This window comes from Bufo gargarizans, chromosome 2, assembly GCF_014858855.1.
Source record: "Bufo gargarizans isolate SCDJY-AF-19 chromosome 2, ASM1485885v1, whole genome shotgun sequence".
NCBI classification, from domain to species: Eukaryota; Metazoa; Chordata; class Amphibia; order Anura; family Bufonidae; genus Bufo; species Bufo gargarizans.
This window is the reverse complement of record NC_058081.1, coordinates 91,978,775-91,999,768: the sequence shown is the minus strand read 5'-3', so window position 1 is coordinate 91,999,768 and position 20,994 is coordinate 91,978,775. Positions and strand designations below refer to the sequence as shown.

The following is a 20,994-nucleotide window of genomic DNA, read 5'->3' as shown; positions in this document are numbered from 1 at the left end:
TGTACAGAAATGTACACAATCCCCTACTGAATGAGCAGGTTAGAACTACATGCCTCCTAATTTCTGAAAAGCCTAAGGAGGGACAATACATGCACCCGTCCGTTGGCTGTTCTGCGGTCTGCAAATTGTGGATCCGCAAAACACGGATACCGGCAGTGTCCATTTTTCCGAACGGAACAGCTGGCCCCTAATAGAACAGTCCTATCCTTGTCCATAATGCAGACAATAATAGCACAAGTTCTATTCTTTTGCTGCACGGCCATGTGGACATATGGACACTGAATGCACACAGAGTATTTCCCTTTTTTGTAGTGAATGGTTCAGCATGCAAAACAGAATGGACATGGAAAAAAAACAAGTTTATGTGCATGAGTCCTGGACCACACTTCTAACTCTGCCCACTGCCTATCTACACACGCCCTATCCTTCCCTGTCCCATTTGTGCCTCCACACAGTACTTATTCCCACTTACTGCCCCCGTTACAGTAGTGCTCAGCTATTTTCGGAAGTCCCTTAGTAATGAATGAAGAGCACACCGCTCTAAATCACTTCTATGGAATTAGCAGAAATAGCCGAGGCAGCCCTGGAGGGCAGCTGCGCATGCGCAGTGCATTAGTGTTCACTTTGAGAGCTCCGTTCTAGAGATTGGTGCAGGTCATGCACCTACCTGACATTGGTGGCATATCCTCGAGCAGCAACCTCCAGCTGTTCTGAAACTACAACTCCCAGAATCCTGCTTTCACTTCTATGGGAGTTACAACAATAGCCGAGTAAGTGTGCATGCTGGGAGTTGTAGTTTCACAGCAGCTGGAGTGCCGAAGATTGCTGATCCCTGTCCTAGAGAAATCCCACCAATCTTGGAGGTGAGACAAACCCTTCAAGTTCGATATGAAATAAAGAAAGACATACGCATATTTCATCTTTCTATAAAGCCTTTAGCAACTTTATCAAGTTAAAGATACAGAAAGCCAATAAAATAGCAAATATAAATAAAACACAGCTATAACTATGTACATGAAACTGACGCATGTCGTTTGCCACACAGACTGTGATACAGTGCATCAAGAGCAGACCCAAACCCGTGGGGCGGGCAGAACCTATGAGATGTCACACGCATGTTACATGTGGAACCTAAGAGGACGAAGAAAACAGTCACCCATACAAATTTGTACAATAACTACAAAATATAGTCAGCTCTATACGCAGCAATATTAAACTCCCTGTGCATTAGAGATGTTGCACAGACAGGCGACCTGCCTGTCCATACACGGAACGAAGTATATAAAACCTTGGTCAGACAGGTCCTACATGGTGATTCTTTGGGAGAGGCAAATTATTAAGAGCAGCATTCAAAGGTGTTCTACACCAGTAACATATCTCTAGCATCCTACGTAGGCTTAACATAAATTAATATTACAATAATAACAGCAATTATTATAATAATATAACAAACTACTTGTATTCTACAACAAACTAGACAAGCACCGGCTCCACTAGGAGACTACTACCCCCATTGCTGTATTATTGCTGAACGTAACCGCTAAATCCCCAAATCGTTACTTCTATAGTCACACACGGTCCTCAAGTCTGGATGAAGTGTTCAAGTTTAGCAGGATATAATGACTACTCCTATACATCCACGTACACATTCAATACAGTATACGACTGGTCTGAAAATACAAACCGGTTTTAATAGACTCAATTTATAGGGCAAAATACTTCCTAAAAAGTAGATTAAGGCATTTTTCCCCCATGCAGTGTCATTTCACCCATATATGTCGTCTAAAGGCAATGACTACACAATTTCTACCTCAAGATATAACAGGGAAACCTAAAACAAGTCTGTGTAGCACGTAGAGGCAGTTTACCACACAGTAACCTCACGTGACCACATCTGCACATGTAGCTACATGGAATTAAAAGGTGGTCACCCAAACAGGAAGTCAAGCGGTTGCTAGGCAACCTATAGTGTGCAGAAAAAGGGGTTCTGGAAGAGGAGATGTCAATAGACTGTGTAAGCTATCGGAATAAGTCTCCGGTCACATGCTATCATTTTATACCGGTGGTTAATCTTATTTTTGCTGTCATCTAATCTACAATCATGTCCTATGACGTCATGTATTGTTTAGGAATAAGATACCGTACTTCTATTACTAACAAAACTCAACCACTACCAAATGTCTGCAACTCAAAAGGCAACAAAATCTACTTGTGATGTTGAAATAATGGAAATTCTCATCCATAATCACAACCTGGCCTGTAGATTAGGTCTCTGCTCACATCTCTGTTTGGTGCATGCGCCAGTTAAACACGACAGATGTGTCCATAGGCCCCCCGTTCACCCAAAGTATGTGTCGACATACCTTTTTATTTTTACCATACTTGAAAGCATGGTCTACTAGGCTTTCCAACAGACGGCAACTAACTCATAGGGAGCCACTTCCACGAGGTGGCGCCAGCGAGATGGTTCTCTTTCCTTAGGAAGTTCCTCTGTGCATGCTACACTAGCCAAATGGCCGACCTACGTCACTGTATGCAGTATGGATGTAAACAGACCCGGAGGTGAGTGGTAGCTTGGTAGAAGAGATTTGGCTAGATAGTCATGACTTGAGGAAAGATTCGTGCACACATCTAGATGATGTTGAGAAGTGAGGTGGACTCAAGCTTGGGTCCACGTGTATAATCTTTGTAATCATTCATTTTCTATAAATTTATCCTATAAAAATAAATTGACATATGTACATTTCCCTGGTATGGATGTGGTCAAATAGATGTCATTTCCTGGTCACCAGAAGGATTGGAAATAATCGACGGTGAGAATGTAACGAGTCGGTAATGAGTCTTTACACAGGAATGTGCTCAAAAAAATCCCTTGGCTCCTCTCCCTTAACGCTGTCCTGCTTCCCGGATCCTGCATGCCACAGCGGTGATGAGGGCTGCTCCCTTCCCACTGCCATCTTCAGACTGGAGAAAGGTCACCTGACACTTTGGAGAAAGCTCTTTCACGGTTTCGTGCATGATGGAAGAGAAACTACAAGAAAAAAATAAATCAATTATAATTTTAAAAATGTTTTTTATATTTGATATACAGTTATGTCTGCATATTGTCTGTTATCCTGTATCCATCCATCAGGATATATATTACTCTCAATACATGAAGTCCAACTGGGACAAGACTGCATGGAACACAATGGACTTCCTTATCTATGCGCCATACATTATTAACATTAGGCATTATATTTGGCAACTATACGGCGTTGTAATTTATCGGTCTAGTTTTCATCTTCTAACTGTAGACTGAGATATTCGCTCTCCTTCAAAAAAGGGAAGAAGAACCCAAACAATTTTGCACAATTGTCATATCAACAGGCCAGAAGATAGGATGTGGAAACAAATATACACCAAATTAATAACACCAGTTATGGTTTACCATATTAATTGCCCAGAGTCTCCCCATAACTTACTGTGGGTGAAGTTTATAAAGGGTCCCATCCACGCCGACAGTGACTTTTAGGGAATCCAACCCTCGGTTTTCTCTGATCTTGTCAACCACTGCAGCCACTCCGGCTCCACAAAGCTGAGCAGCTCTCCGTGCCACCACAGTGCACACTTCCTTCACAATGATACTGTCATCGCATGTGCTGTCCAAGCCAAGATGCTGGAGGATAGACCGAACCTGAAGCAATGCCAAGCGATCACTGCCGAGAGAGGATATGAAATATTATTAGGTAAGGACTTTGCCTCATGAGATGCACTTCACATGAGCTTATAATCAAACAGGAGAGACGTACACTTACCTCTCGATCTGAGACAAGAATTTGGTTTCAAAAATGCCTCTGGTCTTCAGCCTCTCGGATATCTTTCCACGGAACAGGAGCCCCCGTTTAGTAAAATCTATCAATATATTCCTGACAATCTCCCCCAGATACATGCCACTAATCATCTTCTCAAACCTGCAAGCAGAAAGATTTCAGTTATTACCAAGATTAGGTATTAGTCCCCATTTAAGCCCATTATCTATTAGCAGACTGGAGGAGTAATAAATTATATATACAGCCCTGTATAATGCTTCTTCCTTGTGGTGGTGCCGGGGGTCTCAACTGCAGGACTCCATGTCATCAGTTTAATTTTAAGCAGCTTTATAGTAGGAGGACTCATTTGTATACCCTCTTCCCAGAATTCCAGAGCAGCGTTGCCTGGCCTATAAGACTCCTCACACCGTTTACGTGCTCCCTATAAGGAGATGCGGTATCCCCCCAAATAACCTTAATCACGGTAAACCAAAACTACCTCTATATCATAGAGTATGCTCATGTATATTCTGTTATTGTATATTCTGAGCCTCATACCTATCGCCACTAAGAAACGCCTTCCCTGATGTCAGCGAGTGGAAGACGTTCCAGCCCCCAGGAGCAATAAAGTCGCTTCAGATGCCGTGGTCGCAATTGACCACAGCATGTGAAAGGTTAAATGCCTGCTATGTGACTATGATTGGTGTTATCGCTGATCACAGACATTCGCTCCAGGTGCCTGCTGTGTGGCCCCGGGCATCATCTTTTTAAAGACCCAGAGAAGGGATAACAGAATTTATATTACACAAATTTGCTTGATTGTAGGAAGTTCAATATGTTTGGGAATGGACATGATTTTGCAAGATTTGGGGTATTTGCTGTAGAAGGTAACGTACCTCTGCTTGCCAGGATTCAGCGACAGTTCATCCACTGCTCTATCAAACTCTGTTCGGAAATCTTCCAGACAGTCATTATCACCAAACGCTCCCCACTCCATGTTAATGCACATTCTGCCTTCTTCTCCTTCTACCAGCTCCACGTTTCTCATCTCCTCCATGTAACATGCGTTGCTGCCAGTACCTGAGGTTCACAAATGAACAGGGTTAACCTTGATTCTGAGCAATGACCTGTGGGTGACCATTTGTGTCTCTATCTTTGCTTCCAAACCAATTATTCCATACATAAAAATGCTCAACAAGAGTGCTGGTCCTTGGCACCCATGTACAACACCTAAATATGCTCAAGGAAGATAAATTCTTCAATGCAAAACGTTCCAGTCGCCAGCTTCAAACCAGATAGATGCAGGGAAGACGCAACCAATGTCCTTCCTGCACTTCAGCACCATCAAAACAGGAGAATTCTGACTTAACAAGTATAATATGTGATACAATGATGCTACGTAGGATTTCCTGGTCAGATGTTCCTCTTCAATGTTGTACTTGTATACGTGAGACTTATTTATAAATGGTGGAGATTCCCTGGAGCAATAAATGGGTGAAATACCTAGGATAGCATGCCTAGACATCTGCACAGCTTCCCCATCACACAATATCAGATAGCTGAGGTTTGCCATTCTGACTTTAGGGCTGCGTTTTGATAATCACTGGAAGGTCTTCTTTCTTACCGACAATCAGTCCCATTTCACAAAGAGGATCTTCATAGCCACAAGTCATCATGGTTCCCACGGTATCGTTCACAACAGCTACCACATCCAGGTCAAACTCCTACGGGGAGCAAAACGTATCAGTAAATGCTAAAACCTAAGCAACATTTTACATTCCGAAGAGAAGTGTACCATTTAACTTTAGGCCTATGCAGGGTACTTGAGGGAGTTTTCTAGAAATCCCCATTGATGGCCTGTACTAGGACAGGCCATAAAGCCTTATTTACACACATCAGTGTTCGGTCAGTGATTTCCATCAGTGATTCTGAGCCAAAACCAAGTGCGGCTCTAAACACAGAACAGGTGCAGATCCTTCCCTTATACCTTATGTCTGTGCAGGGCCGGTTCTAGGTGAAATGGGGCCCTGGGGCGGAAAACAATAAGGCCTCTTTCACACGGGCGTCATGTTTTTTGCCCGGATAAGAGCCGGGTGCGTTGCGGGAAAATGCGCAATTTTTCCGCGCGAGTGCAAAACATTGTCATGCGTTTTGCACTCGCGTGAGAAAAATCGCGCATGTTTGGTACCCAAACCCGAACTTCTTCACAGAAGTTCGGGCTTGGGATTGATGTTCTGAAGATTGTATTATTTTCCCTTATAACATGGTTATAAGGGAAAATAATAGCATTCTGACTACAGAATGCATAGTATAATAGTGCTGGAAGGGTTAAAAAAATAAAAAAGTTAACTCACCTTATCCTCTTGTTCGCGTAGTTCGTTCCCGGTCTGTTCTTTGCTAGCTGTGGGCTTGGGCTAAAGGACCTGTGGTGATGTCAGATCACATGCTCCAATCACATGGTCCATCACCATGGTGATGGAGCATGTGATCTGACGTCATCAAAGGTCCTTTAGCCCAAGCCCACAGCTAGCAAAGAACAGACCGGGAACGAACTACGCGAACAAGAGGATAAGGTGAGTTAACTTTTTTATTTTTTTTAACCCTTCCAGCACTATTATACTATGCATTCTGTAGTCAGAATGCTATTATTTTCCCTTATAACCATGTTATAAGGGAAAATAATACAGTGAATAGACTGTCACCTAGAACCCATGTGTGAAAATCGCACCGCATCCGCACTTGCTTGCGGATGCTTGCGATTTTCACGCATCCCCATTCACTTCTATGGGGCCTGCGTTGCGTGGATTATCGCACCGCAACGCACAAAGAGGAGCATGCTGCGATTTTCACGCAACGCATAAGTGATGCGTGAAAATCACCGCTCATGTGCACAGCCCCATAGAAATGAATGGGTCAGGATTCAGTGCGGGTGCAATGCGTTCAACTCACGCATCGCACCCGCGCGGAATACTCGCTCGTGTGAAAGGGGCCTAAGGGGACCCCCCCCCTCCCCCCACATGACACTTGCTGACTGCCCCCCCATGCACATTTCTCCAGTCCAACTGACTCCAAACAGAACCAGGGCTTGCTTAATTGCTGCTTGCTCCTTGCCTCAAGTTCAATCCAGGGCGAGGGGGGCTGAGCCTGTGGCAACGTACGTCAGCCAGACGCTAGACGTGCCTGCCTGTGCCGTGCATGCCGCTGCTCCAGTCTCGAATCTCTTAAAGAGACAAGCAGCGGCAGCGCAGCGCAGGCACAGTCAGGTGAGTCAGCGGGGCCCCTCCACTTGACTCCAGACTTGACAATAGAATTATTCAATTAGTAGTTGCGGCCGGGCCCTGTGTCTGTGGAGGCTCCAATCCTGGTTTTGGCTCACAATCACTGATGGAAATCACTGACCGCACACTGACGTGTGAATGAAGCTTAAATATGTGATGATGGGGCTGAGCTCAGGCTGAAAGCTGCATTTACCAATGTGCAGTTGTATCTGGAATAGCCCTGCGGAGGCTGAAGTCCCTTCACTCTGGTCACAGGAGTCACACACCCACTGATCACATATTGATAGACTGTCCTAAAGCTGGATTTACACTGTTTGACTGGACAGGTAATAATCTTGAAGGACCTGTTCCTTCCCCATAACGTCTGCTCATCAGTGGAGGTAAGGGCTGAATTTACATGCATGTCCACTGTATGGGGACAATGCTATTGCTCTTCTCCATACAGATTCATTGCTTCTGGCCAGCAGATCCCTGTTTACACAGAAAGATCTGTTGCCCAAAAATGATGATTTAGGTTTTCATGTTTGACTCGTTCCTCGGGTGATCTGAGGCACATTTACCTGGACCGATTATGGTAAACAAACCTTTGTATTAACATTGATTCCAGATAGTCTGCCCGACAATCAGGCTGTGTAAATCCACCTTAAGGATAAGCGTTATTAGCATTTCCATTGTACTTTTCAAGGCTGGGTTTATAAACTGCAGCTGTCACGTGCGGGCGTAGTGGCCACACAATGTTGAAGAGAATACCTAAATTTTACTCACAAATTGTAGGTCTACTGGGCATCATGAATGGTGATTTTCAGCCACAGCGTAATTCTGTACTTAGGCCTCATGCACACGACCGTATGTATTTTGCGGTCTGGAAATTGTGGATCTGCAATACCCAGATACCCTCCGTGTTGGATCCACATTTTTTATGGACTCACTGACTTCAATTGGTCCATGGTACGGCCAAGTATAGGATATATTCTATCTTTTTGCGGAACTGACATATTGATGCCGAAAGCACAAGAATCATCCGTGCGCTTTCCACATCTGTATGTCCGTTCCACAAAGAGATGGAATATGTCAGCAAAATGCAGATTACGCAAAAAATAAAATAAAAATGCAAACGGCACACAGACCACATGAGTATTTTTTGGATCCGCGGTTTGAGTAACAAAATGGACACGGCTGTGTGCATGGGGCCTTACTGAATTGCAAGTGGAAGCAATTTAGGTAGGGCACAGCAACGAAGAAGCCAAATTCCCTGCAGCTGCTCTCATAGAGCGGGCTGAACAATATGCATACTATCCAGTGATGGGAATACAGAGGAGGTTCTGAGACGTCTCATACTGTAGGATCTAGTTCTCTGTGATAAACACTTCCTTACAAACGGTTTGTCAAAAAAGGAGTAATGCAAGTAATACATGTGGTAAAGTAAAAATACTGTACAATCGTGCACCTCCTCTGCGCATCATGCAGAATACCCACCTCCCGCCTGTGGATAGCTTCCTTCAAGAGATTCACAACATCCTCTCCTTCACAACCAGATGCTTTGAAACCTTTGGTCCACTTCAGGAGAATACCCTATAGGAAAATATATATACACTCTTGTAATATGGCCAACTGCATGAGTCTGGAGGTGGTAAGCTGCAGGATAAGCCATGAGCAAAAATTAACCTAAAGAAGCTTTATACGTGGTCACCAAGGTGGCCACCTAGGAGGCACCTCCAGAGCATCCATGTATTTTCAGCTATACTCCCTCTAGCGTGCTGTGTTTAGATGAACTCAACTTAACTATCGGAACTTAAATCTGTCATTGCTTTAGAAGCTGACTAATCCGCATTGAATACTCCACGATGCCAATAAAAATTATAGGATTAGGGATCGAGCGATTATCGGAAGTACCGATATTATCGGCCGATATTCAGGATTTTGTACATTATCGGTATCGAACCTTGCCAATATACCGATAATGCGTATAAAGCGAGTACTAGTGAGCGTTTCCATTATGGAACTAGTATGCACTAGTATGCATCGGGAGCGGGGAAGAAGCCACAGCAAGCGCTTCCGATAATCACCCTCCATGGTCTTCTTTGATGGGGCCCGCGCTGCACTGTCCTGACCCCGTACAGCGTCAGGACGTATTGAGCGCACTATGACCTGACGCTGCACGCTGTCAGGTGACAGTGCAGCGCAGGCCGGAGAACACAGGGGAGTGAGATGCGGGACCCGGAGATGAAGAGGAGCCGCGGCGCAGGAGAGATGAGGAGTTTGATAGGGGTTAAAAAAGGGCTGATCTGAGGTCTGATAGGGGTTAATAAAGGGATGATCTGAGGTCTGATAGGGGTTAATAAAGGGCTGATCTGAGGTCTGATAGGGGTTAATAAAGTCAGTGAGGAGGGGGGAAGGGAGGATGGTGTGGAAATTGGCATTTGGCACTAGTATATTATAAAATGTAAATTATAAATTGACTACCAACTAAGGGCTTTATTAATTTATACTTTACACTTATATACTAGTGCCAAATGCATATTTTCACCACCTCAGTGACTACCAACTAATATGATATATATTATGAGATAAAAATATCGGTATAAATTATCGGCTATAGCCCTGAAAGTTCACAGATTATCGGTATCGGCTCTATAAAATCAATATCGGTTGATCCCTAATTAGGATCAGGACAACAAATTGCTATTAAAATATGTAAAAAAAAATGTAAATAAATTAATTAAAATGACCTTGTATTACCGATATAATGATGTAGCAGAACTGAATTTGTCGGGAGCTCACTGATTTGTGACTTGGGATAATGATAATGCAGTAGGTTTATCTGCAGTCCATTATAAAACCACAGAAAAAGCACCAATTACAAACTCAGCAGAGCTGCTTCTCACAATCTTATGGATTACAAAAACCACCCAGAATGTTGGCCATTGCCCCCAATTACCTCATCCAGACTGTTCTGATGGCACGGGAAAGAGAAGGTGAACCCGAGGGGCAGAGATACTCCCTTCATACCCATGTATTCCAGGAAATCAGCAATGCAGTGGACAATGTGGTCAAATAGCTGCAACGAATAACACACAAAGCATAGTAGAAAACAGTCAAAAAAAGAAGAACGAGAATTTCCTGGGTTACAGGCACAACAAAGCAGAGTTATAAATGCTGAATTCACGTTTTCATAGATTTTATTTCCTTCAGTCCGTTTTCATCAGTCTCACCTCCTCTCCGGTGCCTTGCATGATATCCTGGGGGATGGTGTAGATCTTATTGTGCATTTCCACCCCACGTCTCATACCATTCCGCACACGCACCAGAAGAACGCGGAAATTTGTGCCCCCGAGATCCAATGCCAGGAAGTCGCCTCTCTCTGTAAAATTACATTGTGATCCTGTTAAACTGTATACTTGACCTAAACTATTCTGCCTCATGCAAAAAATTCTGTTTTCTAGGATACAAGGATTAATATTTGATTGATGGAGTCCATGTCCCCTTCTATGAATAACCCATTGCAGTTTGGCCCAATTTAAATGGGACTGAGCAGCAGTACCAGACACAGCCACACAGACCACGGTGTCAGGTACCGATCTGAGCACTGCGGCCCCCTGTTTAAACTGTAGTTATATTCCTGATTTAAATGCATTCAATGTTATATCCTCAAAAGCCCCTTAAAGGGGTTGTCTCACTTCAGTACGTGGCATTTATCATGTAGAGAAAGTTAATACAAGGCACTACTTACTAATGTATTTTTATTATCCATATTGCTTCCTTTACTGGCTGGATTCATTTTTCCATCACACTATACACTGCTCGTTTCCATGGTTACAGACCACCCTGCAATCCATCAGTGGTGGTCGTGCTTGCACCCTATAGGAAAAAGCACCAGCCTATGTGCGCTCCTATGGTCCCAGCCACCAGAGAGGCTGATGCTTTTTCCTATAGTGTGCAAGCACGACCACCACTGATGGATTGCAGGGTGGTCGTCTCCATGGAAACGAGCAGTGTATAATGTGATGGAAAAATGAATCCAGCCAGCAAAGGAAGCAATATGGACAATCACAATATATTAGTAAGTGGCTTGTATTAACTTTCTCTACATGATAAATGAAACTTACTAAAGTGAGACAATCCCTTTAAATCTGTTCATCTCTACTCAACGAGAGTCCACATAAAGACCATAGTTTCAGTGTCTACAGCCTTGCACAAGAAATTTTGATTGTCTGAATAATTACATAGCTTATAATTACTACATGAGCTTGGAGGTCTCCTCTCACCTGTGCCATCAGGGGTGGACCTTACATATGTCGGCAGCATCTTGACTGTGGCTTCATCATGGCTTGATTTCTGCAGGCCTCGACCCATCTCAACTCCCATGATCCTCTTAATCTCTAGAAGCTGCTTGGTGCTAAGGTGTAGGTCTTCAAGTGTCTTCTCTCGTTCATGACGTTGGTCAGCCAACCTGTAGGCTACAGCTGTCACCATGGCAGCTCCTTTACCACTGCCATCCTCTGATCGGATGAAGCGGATGTCACAATCGGGCACAAGTCTCCGGACAGTCTTCTGGAGGAGCCGTGCAAAGCTAAGGAGGGCGAAAAAGGGAGATGACTATATATTTGGCAGCGATCTTGGGGCACCTACTGTGGTCACTATGTAGGGTTACCTATGCAGAGGGGGTTCGTTCTCACAGGAAATGCACATTAGTTCTTTACAGCTCATTGACTTACTGTGGGTGGTTCTTGTAGACAGACCCGTCTACTCCAACCGTTGACCTCAGTCGTTCCACCCCTTTGTTCTCTCTGATACGTCTCAGAACACCGGCAAGCGTGGCAGCACACAGGCTGGCAGACCGACTGGAGACTATCTGACAGATGCGGTGTGTGGCCACACAATCCTCATGTGAGGGCTCCAAGCCCAGCTTGCTCAGGATCTGATGTGCTGTTTTGATCCCTTCTTTATCTCTGCAGAAGAATGAGCAAAGTTATTGTCCGTATCATTAAATTACTGACACTAGGGTCACTCATCATAAAGAGCATGGCATTAAACCCTTCACACTGCAGAGCATATTCATCATGCTATAGTAGGAGGAAAAAGTTCTAATCAAGACATTGGGGGGGGGGGGGGATTTATTAAGGTCTCCCCCCCATTTTCTGGTGTAGAAAAGTTGAAAATTTTGGTGCAAGTGGCTTTTTGCACAAAATTATGGTCTGTTTATGCTACTTTTCTTGAATTAAAAAAAGTGAGTGGGGCATGGGCAGAGGGGGAGAGTGCCTATATGGCCTGACAAATTTAAAGGGGTTGTCTCACGTGGCCATTTCCACTTACAGAAACACCATAGCTTGTTCTGCTATGCTGTTTGGGAACCTTTCACATGATTTGACCTGAATGTGGAGATCTCTGGATCCATGTGAGGTACAGGGCTGGTTCTAAGTTTGTTGGAAAGAGATTGTCATGTTCTATATATATTTTACATTAATCTTGGGATAACCCCTTTAATAATTTTGAAACGTCTTACGTCAGGGGACTTTATACCAAGACCAGCGTATCAAATGTTGGTCTTAAAGGCTCGTTTTGTGCACAAATGTGCAACTTCACCTCTTTTACACAGCGCTCTGCACCTTCCTAGAAGTTAGGTGGGAGAGAGCAGGGCCTATGTGGCTCAACAGGTTTAAGATAACTTATACCAGAAAACTAGTATTTTCCACACTTGAGGTCTACATGTAGATTTTAGCTTTTGATGCATGGACCTTCTGCACTGCACCCAAATTACAACTGGCAGTTGCAGGTGGCAGTAGAGCCCAGTGCCACATAAGAGAATTGCAGCACTATATAAGGGCAGTGTGGAGGCAAACGGTGCCATACTGAGCTATAAAGTAGTCATTCATATCTTTGTATGAAGAGCATATCTATCTGGTCATCATATACAGCAGTGTATGAAATGATAGAACAGGTAAGGCTGAGTTCACAGTCGCGTTTGGTGCGGATCCGTCATGGATCTGAACAGACGGATCAGTTTAGATAATACAACCGTCTACATCCGTTCAGAACAGATCAGTTTGCATTATCTTTAACATAGCCAAGACGGATCCGTCTTGAACACCTTTGAAAGTCAATGGAGGACGGATCCGTTTTCTATTGTGCCAGATTGTGTCTTAGAAAACGGATCCGTCCCCATTGACTTACATTGTGTGCCAGGATAGATCCGTTTGGCTCAGTTTCGTCAGACAGACACCAAAATGCTGCAAGCAGCCTCCAGAGCGGAATGGAGACTGATCGGAGGCATTAGGGCAAAACTGATCCGTTTAGACCCCTTGTGAGAGCCCTGAACGGATCTCACAAACGGAAAGCCAAAACGCCAGTGTGAAAGTAGCCTAAGGCTGAGTTCACATCAACATTCGGCCTTTCCGTTCTCCTGCTCCGTTATAGGAGCAGGAGAACGGAAAGGACGGATTCGGCACATAACTGAGCCGAACGGATACTAGGGGTCCCATAGGCTATAAATGGGGTCTGTTAGGTTTCCACTCAAAGGAACATTTGTTTTTGCAGAATCCGTCCTTTCCGTTTTCCTGCTCCTATAATGGAGCAGGAGGACGGAAAGACTGAACGCTGATGTGAACTCTAAAATGTTAAAACCAGGGTCCAAGAAAAAAGTTACACCTCCAGCTGTCAAAATATTTAATAACCTAGCCCTGATCATATTAATACTGCCCCTATGGGTAAGTATATAGATCTGAACAGGTAGGAGAAATCTTGACTACTTCAGCAATTTCTTGGTAAATGACAATAAGCAGTTCGCCATTTTAAGGAACTTACTTTTCAATCTCTGAGACATAGCGGGTTTCAAAATGTCCGGTGGTCAAAAGATCAGCTGTGATCCTCCCTTCAAATAGCAGATCCTCCTTAGCCATCTTGACTAGGATGAGCCGGACTAGCTCCCCCATGTACATCCCGCTGATCATCTTTTCAAACCTGAAAGGCACAGTCACCGTTTAGATGGCTATCAATTCAATAACCTCTAATTATTGTAATGCATCTGAGAAAATATAGCTATATTCCAATATGACATTATTTGCAAAGGCCAGTATGGGTTTAGACATGTCAGTACATAATATTACCAGCAGGTGGCAATGTTGCAGCATTAAAACTCTGCTTCATTAGAGCGCAGCCATTGCACTTATGATACACAGGATGTTTAAACAGCAAAAATCCTAGTTGTGCCAAGTTGGGCTACGTTTTAGACAGATTCTAGGCGTAGGCACATCAAAAAATTTCAAAAAATAAAAGTGCAATAAAAATATCTCTGTTTCATGAGTCACTGACACAGATCTGTTGTGGGACGGACCATAAGCTGAACCAGACCTACAAATACAAGAGGTAAGTAACATGGCTGGGGAGAGAGCTGGATTCTTATCTCACAATCTGATACCAACGGAGAACAATGAAGAATGGGGCGCTGGAAAGAGAGAGGGACACAATGTGCAGGACTGGCTAATCCAGGGAGCCTTGTGAGACCATCCTGTTTACCAGTCCTTTGGCTGCATCTCAATAAATGACTCAACTTGCTAACATTCTTTGTGTTTGCTGTCAATGAATAGAAACATCCTGTGGTTGAAAACCTTTAAAGACCCAGCCAGGGGCGTAGATAAAGGCTCATGGGCCCACATGGAAGATTTCAGCTTGAGCCCCCTTCCCTCAGTGCTTTGTGGTCAGGGGCAGGAAAGCACATCGCCTTCATATTGCCTGAGGCACAAATTGAAACGGCACCCCCTCCAACGCGGCCATGCCAAATTCTTGACCTAATCCCTTCCCTCCAGCCAGAGGTGTATCTTGACCAGCATGCACTTTCTATAATACTGGTCTCTCCTTATTTTGCACATAGTTCTTTGGGGCCCCTCAGGCTCCTGGGCCCGGTAGCAACTGCTACCTCTGCACCTCCTATAGCTACACCCATGGACCCATGGACCCAGCACTTCTCACAGCTGAGAGTTTGCTACAGGTAAGCCTGCACAGTGAGTGACACCGAGGGGCATACCTTCAATGGAGGCAGACCATGTGACGTCTACCAGGCCCAGAACTCCTTCTCTTTCCAATGTGAAAACAGTATTTTCATTCAGCCGCTACTGCAGGGAGCTCAGTGTAAATTCATTACAGCTTCCATTTCTCACAGTTGTAACTGCATACATTCCTATGCACTGAGCTCCCCCTAGTGGTGGATGTAGACAACCAGCTTTGTAATAGAAGCAGGAGATTCACTGGTGTATTTATGGCACTGGTCTGGTGTGAATACGGTGGTCAGAATGAGCGCCTGTCCCACTTGACTGATTAACATGGGTGAGGTGGAGGGTGACTTTTTTATTACTATTTTTTTAATTAAAATTTTGTCTGCTCAAAAAAAATCTAACATAAATTCATCAGAAATCTGGGGCATTGAGCTTTGCATTCTGCATTGCTTGGGAATGGCTGATGCACACATACTGGGAAACTGGGAAAGTTTCGCTACGAGGCCCTATGAACCTTAGTGAAACAAAGGTGAAAAAATTAAAATCAACTAATGACAACTAGTAACTTATGACTGTGCGTTTAATAATGGGATGGAGAAAGGCAATGATGAGAGCCGGACACAAGGGAGGATTAGATGGAGACTTCGGTAAAACCTCTGCCGTCTGCTCTTATCACTTACATTTGTTTTCCTGGGTTTAAAGATCCCATGTCAATTTCTCGGTCAAACTCCGTTCTGATGTCATCTAATGAGCCATCATCCCCAAAAGCTCCCCACTCCATATTCACGCACATGCGCCCCTCGTCCCCTTCCACAAGGTCTATGTGACGCATGTCTTCCATGTAGCAGGCATTGGTCCCAGTACCTGTAAAGAACCGGAAATACTAATGAGATCGCCCACGGCAGAGGACGTACAGCTAAACGTCTAATCCCCACAGCGTACAATGTGATGAGCCACTCACCAACGATGAGCCCAATCTCACAGTTGTGGTCGTCATACCCACAGGTCATCATGGTGCCCACTGTGTCATTGACTACTGCAACAATGTCAATATCAAAATCCTAGAATGAGAAGAGGGAAATACGGAGATGTTAGACCATATATATATAAACATTCAGGTTGATAATAAGGACATACCCTCGTGCAGATATGGACAGAGTAGTCTGGGATTAAGGCTAGGGCTACACAGCGGCATGTGTCGCTCGACTTCTTGTCACGCAACAGTTTTTATAACGATAGTCAGTGGTGTCAAACTGCGACTGCAACACGACAGTCGCAAAAAATCCATGCAAGTTGGATTTTTGTGTCTGTGGCATCGCAGCATGTCGCAGTGCGACACCATTGACCATCATTACAAAAAATGTTGCGTGACACGTCACAGTGTAGTTGTTCCCTTTTTATCGCGCGGCACATGTCACCATGTAGCCCTAGCCTAAGGGGACATTACATCCACAGTGGACGGAGCAATATGCCATCACTTCCCATCATCTTTTCTGGGAACTCTGCATGGTGCTGTTCCTCCGCTATTCCTCCTAGAGGTTTAGGAATACATTGACTGCTGGGCTGGGGAGGTGTCCTTGTGCAGTCTGACATTATCCAGGCAGCGCGGTGTCAGTGTAAGGGCTCATGCACACGACAGTATGGCTTTTTCAGTGTTTTGCGGTCCGTTTTTTACGGCTCCGTTGTTCTGTGTTTTGTTTCCGTTGTGTTTCCGTTTTCTTTCCGTTCCGTTTTTCCGTATGCCATATACAGTATTACATAGAAAAAATTGGGCTGGGCATACCATTTTCAATAGATGCTTTAGCAAAAACGGAACGGATATGGAAGACATACGGATGCATTTCCGTATGTGATCCGTTTTTTTTGTGGACCCATTGACTTGAATGGAGCCAAGCACCGTGATTTGCGGACAAGAATAGGGCATGTTCTATCTTTTCACGGTACGGAAATACTGAAACGGAAGGTACACAGAGACACTTCAGTTTTTTTTTTGCTGAACCATTGAAATGAATGGGGAAAACAAAAACAAAAAAAGAGAGTATACAGGACCTCTTTATATATTAATCGGCCTGCATGAGGTGGTGGCAGCTTAGCATGGGGCAAACGGACTACCTGACAACCTCGCATGAACAGCCCAGAGTTTTATTCTCAGCAGCAAACCTATCTGAAATGACTGGCTCTGGACTGTAGAGAAAGGGAAGGGCAGCCTGGCAGCAGCCCCCTCATGCCATTTACCCCCTCACCCGGAACTATTAATCAGATTTTTTTACCGATTACTTCGGTGGAGAACCTCCAGGAAAAAAAAGATGTTTTACACAGAAAATATACAGTCATTAAAGGGATTTTCCAAGATCTTTTCACTGATGACCTATCCTCGACTATCTATTCAGTGGGGTTCTGACACCCGGGACCCCTGCCGATCAGCTGTTTGAAAAGGCACCAGCTTACCAAGCACAGTGCCGTACATCTATAGCGGCTGTGTTTAATATCGCAGCTCAGACCCATTCACTTCAATGTCGATGAGCTGCGCCTAGGCCACGTGACCGAAGAACGTGACGTCACATGATCTAGGGAAAGCTGTGAGAAGCCCACGCAGCTACTGCAAGCGCCGGTGCCTTCTCAAACTGCTGATCGGTGGGGGTCCTGGGTGGGAGGCCATTAGTAAAAAAAAAAACTCTGAAAACCCCTTTAAAACACAGGATTAGTAAATGGTCTAGCTTACCCCACGCTTCTTAATTGCTTTTCTCAGCAGAGTAACCACGTCTCTTCCTTCCACACCAGAGGCCTTGAATCCTTTAGTCCAGTTCACCAAGATGCTCTGGGGAAGGAGATTCATTACAGTTTGTATGGGTATATAATATATATATATATATTCTGGTGGAGGAGGTCAGCTGCTCAAGACCCCAATTATTTAGTGCTACAGCCATCATAGCTGAAGCTCATTACACAACTTATTTCGAGTGTAGGTTTTGTTCTGACCAAGCCTACGCAAGAGCCTGTACTGTACCTAGCTTATATAGCAAGTCCCATATGGTAATGGGACAACGCTTGGGACAAGTGCACCCAGCAATAGGAACGGTTCAATTCAAATTCAAAGCCAGAGGTCGGTTTATCTGTCATCACCCTCTTCTGATGACACAAGCTGATTACACGATTGCGCAGCAAATGCAGGCTGCCTGCATATCATACAGCCTGCCCTTTCATGTCCTTGACACAAGAGGACGTGTTATAGAAATGCCATTTTCCTGTCTGGGTGCAGAGAAGACTGGGATCCCCAGGCCACAGACATCCGAGTAAGAAAAATAAATGATATACACCCGCCAATCAGCTGTTTGAAGAGGAAGTGGTGCTCGTACGAGCGCTACTTCCTCTTCAAGATTACATTGCGCGTCGTCTCACTTGCAGCGCCGATGCAGTGTAATTACAAGTACGTGTTCCAGACACTTAAATGGTACGAGCACTTGTGATTACACTGCGCTGCCGCTGCAAGGGAGACGACGCGCAGAGTAAGGCCTCTTTCACACGGGCGTCTTATTTTTGGCCCGGATAAGAGGCAGGTGCGTTGCGGGAAAATGCGCGATTTTTCCACGCGAGTGCAAAACATTGTAATGCGTTATGCACTCACGTGAGAAAAATCGCGCATGTTTGGTACCCAAACTTCTTCACCGAAGTTCGGGCTTGGGATTGATGTTCTGAAGATTGTATTATTTTCCCTTATAACATGGCTATAAGGGAAAATAATAGCATTCTGAATACAGAATGCATAGTATAATAGTGCTGGAGGGGTTAAAAAAAAAAAAGTTATCTCACCTTCTCCTCTTGATCGCGTAGTTCCCAGTCTCTTTACTTCTTTAATGATGAGCTGTGGGCTAAATGACCTGTGGTGACGTCAGATCACATGGTCCAATCACATGGTCCATCACCGTGGTGATGGAGCATGTGATCTGACGTCACCACAGGTCCTTTAGCCCACAGCTCATCATTCAAGAAGTAAAGAGGCCGGGAACTACGCGATCAAGAGAAGAAGGGGAGTTAACTTTTTTTTTTTTTTTAACCCCTCCAGCACTATTTTACTATGGATTCTGTATTCAGAATCCTATTATTTTCCCTTATAACCATGTTATAAGGGAAAATAATACAGTGAATAGACTGTCACCTAGCAACCATGCGTGAAAATTGCACCGCATCCGCACTTGCTTGCCATTTTCACGCACCCCATTCACTTCCATGGAACCTGCGTCGCGTGAAAATCGCACAATATAGAGCATGCTGCGATTTTTACTCAACGCACAAGTGATGCGTGAAAATCAACGCTCATGTGCACAGCCCCATAGAAATGAATGGGTCAGGATTCAGTGCGGGTGCAATAAGTTCACCGCACGCATCGCACCCGCACGGAAAACTCGCCCGTGTGAAAGGGGCCTAAGGGTCTATTCACACGTCCGCGACTGTTTTGCGGTCCGCAAATTGAAAACACGGACACCGGTCATGTGTGTTTCACATTTTGCGGACCGCACATGGCTGGCACTATGATAGAAATGCCAATTCTTGTCCGAGGCTGCGGACAAGAATTGAACATGCTTTATTTTTTTGAGGGGCCGCGGAACAGAAGTGCAGATGCGGACAGCACACGGTGTGCTGTCTGCATCTTTTGCAGCCCCATTGAAATGAATTATTTCATAGGGAATGTGAGTAGTTACTATGACTGATATGTCAGGAGAGATGACAGATCCTCTGTACTCATGTAGGGTGCAGATTTGTAAAAAAAAAGGTTATATATTAGCCCATGGTGAAGAGATGTCCGTCACGCTGGATTGTCTTCTACTCACCTCGTCCAGTTTACTCTGGTGGCAGGGGAAGGAGAAAGTGAAGCCTAAGGGCAACGTCTTGTCTTTGATGTGCAGCTCGTCCATAAAGTTGGCCAGACATTCAACAATGTGGTCAAACAACTGGGGTGGAAGAAGGATAATGACATAATAAGAAGCACAAAATCATGGAGTAAAAGTGAGTTCTCAGCTAAACACATATTGAGGTCCAGAGCTGCGGTGGGAAACCCCATTAACCTGCGCTTCTCTCATTAGTTCTTGGAGTGGAGAAGTATAAAGCTTCCGGCTATAGCTTCAGGAGACGCTCCTGGTTTAGGCTGAAAAAAGGCAGCAACATACAGAGTTCTCGTACGTGAGACCTCTGAGGCCACCGATTGGCTGCAGTGGTCATGTGACCAAGAAGGGGTCCCTGCCATTTCCAGACCTACGGTGCTGAAACGGAGGGCATATTAAAAGGTGAGTTAAGGTTATTCTAAGTCACCGTTCCCTACGCCAGTGCATTAATTATACCAGACAACCGATGTAAGGCCCCTTTCACACGGGAGTTGCGGATTGGGGCCGGATGCGTTCAGGGTGCGTTCAGGGAAAATGGTGTGATTTTGAAACTAAAACAAGTCAGTTTTCACTGCGATTGCGTTCCATGTTTGCGTTTTTTCTGCGCGGGTGCAAAACATTGTAATGCGTTTTGCCCGCGCGTGAGAAAAATCTGCATGGTTGGTACCCAGACCCGACCTAAGAATGCTTAGTACAATAGCGCTGGAGGGGTTAAAAAAATAATAATATAACCCACCTTAATCCACTTGATCGCGCAGCTCGGCTTCTTTTCTGTCTTCTTCTTTGCTGTGCACAGGAACAGGACCTGTGGTGACGTCACTGCGCTCATCACATGGTCCATCATATGATCTTTGACCATGGTGATAGATCATGTGACGGACCATGTAATGAGTGCAGTGACGTCATCAAAGGTCCTTTTCCTGTGCACAGCAAAGAAGAAGACAGAAGAGGTGCCGGCTGCGCGATTAAGTGGATTAAGGTGAGTTATATATTTATTTATTTTTTATTAACCCCTCCAGCCCTATTGTACTATGCATTCTGTAATAAGAATGCTATT

General features: G+C 44.6%; 1 protein-coding gene across 1 annotated transcript in view; it reads right to left on the bottom strand.

The window, feature by feature from the left end:
- Positions 1 to 914: 914 nt before the first annotated feature.
- The window catches only part of LOC122927449 (hexokinase-2), a 44,076-nt gene continuing 23,996 nt past the window's right edge, over positions 915 to 20,994 (bottom strand). The window contains exons 4-18 of the mRNA XM_044279301.1: positions 19,887 to 20,006; positions 17,780 to 17,875; positions 16,019 to 16,118; positions 15,738 to 15,921; positions 13,871 to 14,026; positions 11,785 to 12,018; positions 11,335 to 11,639; positions 10,282 to 10,430; positions 10,008 to 10,127; positions 8,546 to 8,641; positions 5,416 to 5,515; positions 4,688 to 4,871; positions 3,798 to 3,953; positions 3,465 to 3,698; positions 915 to 3,031 (exon numbers count right to left, since the gene is read on the bottom strand). Of these exons, the coding sequence (XP_044135236.1) occupies positions 2,887 to 3,031; positions 3,465 to 3,698; positions 3,798 to 3,953; positions 4,688 to 4,871; positions 5,416 to 5,515; positions 8,546 to 8,641; positions 10,008 to 10,127; positions 10,282 to 10,430; positions 11,335 to 11,639; positions 11,785 to 12,018; positions 13,871 to 14,026; positions 15,738 to 15,921; positions 16,019 to 16,118; positions 17,780 to 17,875; positions 19,887 to 20,006 (2,379 nt within the window). The 3' untranslated portion in view covers positions 915 to 2,886. The remainder of the gene's footprint in view (positions 3,032 to 3,464; positions 3,699 to 3,797; positions 3,954 to 4,687; positions 4,872 to 5,415; positions 5,516 to 8,545; positions 8,642 to 10,007; positions 10,128 to 10,281; positions 10,431 to 11,334; positions 11,640 to 11,784; positions 12,019 to 13,870; positions 14,027 to 15,737; positions 15,922 to 16,018; positions 16,119 to 17,779; positions 17,876 to 19,886; positions 20,007 to 20,994) is intronic.